Source organism: Corvus hawaiiensis, chromosome 13, assembly GCF_020740725.1.
Source record: "Corvus hawaiiensis isolate bCorHaw1 chromosome 13, bCorHaw1.pri.cur, whole genome shotgun sequence".
Taxonomy (NCBI): domain Eukaryota; kingdom Metazoa; phylum Chordata; class Aves; order Passeriformes; family Corvidae; genus Corvus; species Corvus hawaiiensis.
In genome coordinates, this window is record NC_063225.1 from 3,394,103 (window position 1) to 3,401,216 (window position 7,114).

Genomic DNA, 7,114 nt, shown 5'->3' on the forward strand with positions numbered 1-7,114 from the left:
GAGATCTTAGGATATTGCCTGGATCATGACCTCCTTCTTGATGTTATAACCCAAAGCAGGCATAAAGACATGTAACGAAAAAGAACAAAAGCAAAAGCATAATGTATACATATATACTATATGTAATTGTTTGCCATTCCCTGCAAGGGTTTTTGTATGCAAAATATGCTGATGAGAGCACCTTACCAAAACTGTAATTTCTGAAGGATACTGCTTATAAGGATTACAGGGGGCCCATGCCTTCAACAGAACTTATATATAATGTCTAAATTATGTGCATGCTTAACTGTATGGATGACTTGAGTCTATAATTAAAAGTTTAATATTAAGTTTGATCTTTTAATGAAAACTGCCACTCATGAAACAGCAGACTAGAGCCTCAAAAATAAAGAAGTGTGTACCTTTTATTAAGAATCATCTCATTAACTTTATGCATGAAATCCTCTGTAGACACACCTGAAACTGCAATATCCAGTGATCAAAATGAAACATGTCTGGAGAAGAAATAAAATCCTACTTACTTCTGCCCATTACAAAAGGGCAGTCGGTAGGAGAGGGATTATATGGGGAAAACTTAAGCAAAAAGATATTATTTTTTAGCCTCAATGACAATTTGTTTGGCTTAGAACTAGCTATCTAGGCTACGGTGTTTGCATTATGCTGTTTGGATTGAGGTCATCGTTTCCTATTCTGCAAGTGACAATACACACCTGCTGTAGGTCACACAGGAGAGCAGATTGTAATTATTGCTGTTTATATCAAACAAAGGGCACTTATTCTGTTCTAATATTTTTGGAGAATTGGATGCTGCTATTGCTGTTGCTGGGCTATTTTGTTTCAAGTGATCTACCTGATTATCAGTCTCTATGCTTTGCTAGTGCCTGCGAGCAATAGAATCTCTAGCAGAGCTTGTAAAAAAACATTGCTTCCTGAAGGGTCCTATAAAAAACCCATTTCTTATACACAGCACTAGAGACCATTTTAAAAACATTGGCTTAAGTGTTGTGGAAATTAGTCAGCACTGCAGACTTCGGCGCTGTGGGAACAAGGCAAACTGGGGACCAGGGACACCGACACCATTTCTGCTGCGGGAAGGTCTCGATGCCACCACTCCTAACCTCGCCCGTGCTGCAGGTGACAAGCCTGAAGTTCTGAGGCTCACACATAACTTTACCTGTTTTAAGGGTGACAAGACTGACCGCGATCTACAGCACCAGCTGGGAGCGCAAATGTGTTGCTGGAGCAGGCGCCTACACAGAATTATTTTGGTTTTCACGGAATTATTTACCTGCCAAAAAGCTTCACGTCATCTTACCTTCCTCACGTAGCAGTCAACACATCCCTAAGCTTTTTTATACCAGAAATACACTTAAATGGCATTACAGAGAGCCACAGGCGCCACGCTCACTTCACCTTTTTCATTTGCACCCTTCTGTTAAAACCCAGACGTTCCAGGCGTCGCCTCCTCAAAGCCCGCGTGGCAGCGAACGGAGGCGCCACACAAACCTCAATACTATCCCTGCCACGCGCTTTGTATCCAACCCTAACCCGGGGGAATCGCTTGTTCCACCCCTGCCCACCCCGGTGTGCCCTGTCCCGCCCCGGTGTGCCCTGTCCCGCCCCGGTATCCCCCGTCCCGCCCCGGTATCCCCCGTCCCGCCCCGGTGTGCCCCGTCCCGCCCCGGTGTGCCCCGTCCCGCTCTACTGTGCCCCGTCCCGCCCCGGTATCCCCCGTCCCGCCCCGGTGTGCCCCGTCCCGCCCCGGCGCGGGAAGCGGCGGGGCCCGGCCCGGAAGAGGCGGGATCGCAGCGGCGGCTCCGGCGGCTGAGGCGCGGTGAGGGCCGGCGGGGCGGCTGGGGGGGAGGGAGGGAGGGAGGGAGGCTGTGAGGGAGGAGGGAGCGGGAGCGACCCCCGCGGCCCCCCCTCAGCTCTGCTCGGCCCGCTGTGAGGGGAGAGGCCTCCGGCAGAGCCCTCCTGGGGGAGCCAGCCCCCTCCGTCGCTCTCTGCTTGGCCTTGGGTGCAGGACGGTGCCGGGTGCCCCCGGTCCCGGCCCCCGCGGGATGAATGTGATATTAACGGGATAGACCGTGAGGGGAGCAGCTCCAGCTGCTCAGGAGGAGCTGTAGCGGCGGGTCCCCAGGGCAGTGCTACCCCCGCCGCCCTCACCCCGACTGCCCTAGACTTGAGGAGCGAAGTTCCTTGGAGATAGCTCGTAATAAAAACTAACGAGGTTAGCTCCGGGCAGAGGAAAGGAGGATGCATCCTGCAGGAATTACTCCTCCACCTGCCTCAGGGAGGTGTGCGCTGCGTCATTGGCGGGGGGAAGGCTGTGCAGGGGCTCTGGAGGCAGCAGACACCGCCTGTCTGGGGCTGCTGAAGGGGAATTGGGGCCACAGGAGCACGGCACGGATTCCCCGGGAAAGGCCTTAGGCCCGGTCTGCTCATGGGTACAGCAGACAGAAGCCCCAAACTGGGCTTGGCCATTGAGGGTGTATATTTTAGCTCTTGTGTTCCTGCCAGCAAATCCAGAGACAGCAGAAGAGCTTATTCTGGAAGTCCAGAGCCAGATACCATAAATGCTGTAAATTACATGGGGCTTGTTAAAACAGTGGGCTTAGAGCCTTTCTCAGTATTTGCTATTAAGACCAGATTTTGCTGATGTAAAGTCCCAGATAACACCAACATCTGAATGGGAAATGCATATATACAAAAACAAGGAAACTAAAGCCTTAAACACAAATCCCATCAGACAGGCATATTGTGAGGTAATTTAGCATCCTCTTAGGTGCTGACCTTTCCCTAAATCAAGTTATTAACACATACATTACTGTGAATAAATTTATTTTGCCTGTCTTGCTGGTTATGTGTATTTGTAGGCTTTGCATGATCTTCTACCTTAGCAAACTTTTCAAGTTGACTGTAGGAATGTTTTTCCTGCTAAAAGTGGATCAGGAGTAGATGGGGAGCATGTTCTGAAGTATTTTTTTCTGTGAAACATCTGTGTTGTCTTCCCAAAACCCAAGAGCTATGTTAATCTGAGTGTAACTTTTCTTTGTCCTTCATTTTCACTATGTGGATTTTGGTGGCTATTACAATGACAGACTTCATACCTTGCTAAAGCCACTTTTGTTGTGTTTGTGTTTAAAGTTTTCAGAATGACTTCCTTGGCTGACATGCCCCCGAATTATGAAATGATGTTTGCTCATCGATTCACATCAGATGATGAAGAATACCAGGAATATCTAAAACGCCCTGCAGATCCCCCTCCTATAGTTGAAGAATGGAGAAACAGATCTGGTGGCAACCAGAGAAACAGAGATCGGTACTGATTTTTCTTTTTAATCGTGGTCATTTCACAAATACAGTTAAATGATCATTTATTTCAGAAGAAATATAGGAGTCTGTTCTGTTCATAGAAGTTATTTCCTTGTTACCTCATAGATAACTATGTTTAAGAGAAATATAGTCTTCTCTGAAAAGTAATGAGGTTTTACATTTTCTGTGTAGTGAGTGGCAAAGTTTTTGCATTGTGTATAAAAGTACTAAATTACTTGCTTTTTAGTAAAGAATGAGCTGGAACCACTGAACCCATTGCCCTGGGGTTTGTTCCTGCTCAGCCAGGACTATTTTTCCAGAGGGGAAAGATGAGATTTTTGCAAAACTAAGCACCCTGTCTTATGTTGGATGATAACTGGCAGGAAGGTGTGCAAAAGAACAAGCTAATAGTGTGATTATCTGCTCTAGCTGTCCAGAAAACATTTCATTTGTAAGCTAAATATTTGCCGTACTTTTTAAGATTAGGCTGTATTTCTTTTATTCAGTAGAAGTGACTGTAAAATCAATCATCCAATCTGTGTGGCAAGTACAGTGTTACCTGCCAGAGCAAATGACTTTGAATTATTTCTTTAAGATACAATTGCAGCTTTTTACTGAATTTTGGACAGATTTTTGAGTGACTGAAAAACAACAATTACAGCATATAGTACATTTGGGAATACTAACATCAGCCTTTAATATAAAGTAGTTAAACTCAGTCCAGCCAGGAATTGGGAAGACTCCTTAGCTAAATATCTAAATAGGATTTCTGCCTTATCTGAAGAAAAGGAGGACAACATTCTAACTTCTTCTCACTTGAGAAGCTTGTCATTAAGTTAAACACAGGATCACAGATTAAAAAAAGGTGACTGTTTAAGATATTCTTAAAAACTCTGTGGCTCTTTGAACTGATGAACTCTTACACCTACACTATGGTCACAAAGTGAACTTTATGCAAATGTCGTTTGTCTACACCACACCATTTCCAAACAAAATGACTATGAGGCAGCTCAAGCGTTGATGGGAATTGAGATAGAGCTGAAAAGACAAAATTTAGATTGAACAATGGCTAAATACCACTGATAAGGTACTGTGTCTTGAGTGTGGGAATCTGCAGGAGACTGTGGTAGCAGTATTTTAGTATGTGTTTTAGGGAATATACAAATTCCAGGACTCATTGCTGTTAGGTGGCTGTAACTGTACCTAAGCCTGCTTTGCCAAAGCTTTCAACCACGAAGCCACTGGATGGGACCTGGCTTCAATGCACTACGGATGTGCCTTGGGGTTGTTTTTTAGATTTATGGTCTGGAGTCTCTGTTCAAACTTCCAGTGGTTCACCTAATGCCTGGGAATAGTTTGTGTAAGGAAACAGACTGTCCTTCGTAGCTTAGCAACTAGTGTGTTGGGTGAGAAATTCATGAGTGATCTCAGATGACTGTAGATATGTTGTGATGAGTTTGTCATACAAACATACAAATATTTGAGTGTATTAAGAATTACATGACCGTTTTCATGAAAACTGCCAAATACAACAATTCATTATCAATCATCTTTTTAGACTTGATGATTTATGTCAGACTTTGATGTATCTCCTCACTGCAGGTTTCAAGATGGCAGATATTTTAGAGGGGACAGATACAACTGGCAAAGTGACTACAGATCTAATCAGAGGCCAGAAAGAGGTTGGGGTAACAACTACCAGCAGCACAGGCAAGGACAATCCTACTCATCCCACTACGGACAATATGGCTACAACTCCTACAACCCAGGGCCTCGTTACCATCCTTACTGACATCCTCGTGGGTTGAACGTCCAGTGATGCTATGTAACAAATTCAGTTAGCTTTTAGTTCTCTTATTTTTTCCACAGTTTTGTAGATAACTGAAGAATCAGTGTAACAGTCCATTGCTGTTTTTCTGTAGCGTGAAATGAAAAAGGGAACTCCTTTTATGAACAATAAAAGCATATTATGTGGAGTGTGTTTGGAGTCTGTAGATTTTAGATTAAATTTCTGTCTCATTCTTTTGTCTGAATATGTACTAGTACGTCTTTTCTTCCATCACTGAGATTTCTCTCTGTTACATTTTAGAAACCAAAACAGGTGAGGGGAGGATAGCTGTGGTTTGTATGCAGCCTGTAGCAGTGGCGCATTGCCTTAAGATAGCTCTTTTTGAAAATAACATACCGTGTCTTTCTGTGGAGAGAATTTCAGAATTCCTTAGTTTGGCTTTTGACAGTGAGAAAAGCTCAGTTTGGTTTGAATTTCAGATGCCTTAAAACTGAGAAGAGAGATCCTATTACTGAAATATTTTATGGGGTCGGCATAGTGTCTGTTGACTCAATGGCTTCAGTGCATTTGCAGAGTTCCTTTTAAAAAGTGGTCTAAAAGTTGGATAAAAAATAAGTAATTAGATAGATATCTTCTTGTAGCAGTTCAGTGATACATAACTTTTACCTGAGAAGTAATATCAAACTTAGATTAATTAATATGTGTCATTTTCAAATAAATTTGGTGTGTGCGTAACAAATTTTGGAATTCCCATTTCAGTAAAGCTGTAAAACTTCGACGCTACTGTAGTTTGCATGAAATACTTTGTGTATGTTATAGAAGAAAAGAACTATGGTCAGTACTCGTCTGTACTTTCTTCTGTGTGGGAAAGTAGCATAAACAGTGCAGAGTGTTACTCAGTTCTTAGAATTTAAGATTTATGGGTTTTTTTAAGTATTCACACAATAAAAGTAGAGTTCACATGTAAGGATGTTTCTGAGTATTTCTGAAACCTGCTTTTGAGACCTTCAGGATTGCAGCATTTTCTTCTCAGCCAACAGCTGAACAAGGAGCTGGACTGACGGGTAAGTGCTAGTAGTGGACAGCTGTGGGCTTAAGTTAGCAAAATGGCCTACTCAACAGCAATCAGAAGGATGAGACACGCTGTAATTAATTAGAAGTCTGGAGTGTTAATCCACTATCTGCATTCTGTTCTAATAGGGTCAGAGTTCTCTGTTTACCCATTTACGTGATCAGCTAATTTGTATCAAGGGAGCAGTGCGTATCTTTGTACTTGACATTTTCTTCAGCTGCTGTGCAGAAACAGGGCCCCATCCCTGCAGATTGCTGTAAAAGTCATGGCATTATGTGATAAGGAGCACAAATTAGTGCATCTTGATTTGAAGATAAAGCACAGAAGTCAAAAGCAGAGTCCCCCAGCTCATCAGATGCTTTTAAGAGCTAAAGGGTGTGTTTACACAGAGTCACTGGATGTAGCTCTTGCATAGGCTGTCATACACAAGTGTCTTCACTGACCTGCTAAGTATTTGTTTTCTGCTTTTCTTATAATACTGTTAGCTCTGATACAGGTTTTAATATCCCACTCCCTGAAGTATTTGCCTCGAATTCAGTTAGAAATCTTTTCACAAGAGGTTTGTTTTTCCTCTAAGAAGTTCTACTGGATGAAATGCACTTCTTTGAATCCTCATTAATACAGTGGAGCCTTTACAAAGGGAGATACAAGATAATACAAAGTTCTAACCTCTGCTCTGTGGAGAGCCTGCAAGTTAGTGCCCTTGGTGGAATTCCCTTTTAATGCAGAATCATGTGCAGAGTGCCCAACACCCCAGGCTCCTGCCTCCAAGAAGGGAGTGCATCTCTTCCTGCAAAGAGCCTGACACTGCCAGCTATGCCGCGGAAGTCAGGCTGTACCAGGATGTTCTTCTCCCTCACCATCTGGAGTAGCATCTCAGGTTGAAATGAAACGCAGCAGAAGGAACAGATCTGTTTCATCTGTTGTCTTTCCTCAAG

At 43.5% G+C, this 7,114-nt stretch overlaps 1 protein-coding gene across 1 annotated transcript; it reads left to right on the forward strand.

The window, feature by feature from the left end:
• Positions 1-1,771: 1,771 nt before the first annotated feature.
• Positions 1,772-6,071, forward strand: RAMAC (RNA guanine-7 methyltransferase activating subunit). The gene is made up of 3 exons (XM_048318221.1): positions 1,772-1,834; positions 3,148-3,322; positions 4,918-6,071. The coding sequence occupies exons 2-3, from the start codon at positions 3,156-3,158 to the stop codon at positions 5,105-5,107; spliced, it is 357 nt and encodes a 118-aa protein (XP_048174178.1). The 5' UTR covers positions 1,772-1,834; positions 3,148-3,155; the 3' UTR covers positions 5,108-6,071.
• Positions 6,072-7,114: the final 1,043 nt, after the last annotated feature.

Excerpts from the sequence above, each read along its gene's own strand:
- RAMAC (XM_048318221.1), top strand. The coding sequence starts at position 3,156 with ATGACTTCCTTGGCTGACATGCCCCCGAATTATGAAATGATGTTTGCT. Across the intron at positions 3,323-4,917 it reads AACCAGAGAAACAGAGATCG|GTTTCAAGATGGCAGATATT; the intron begins GTACTGATTTTT and ends TCCTCACTGCAG.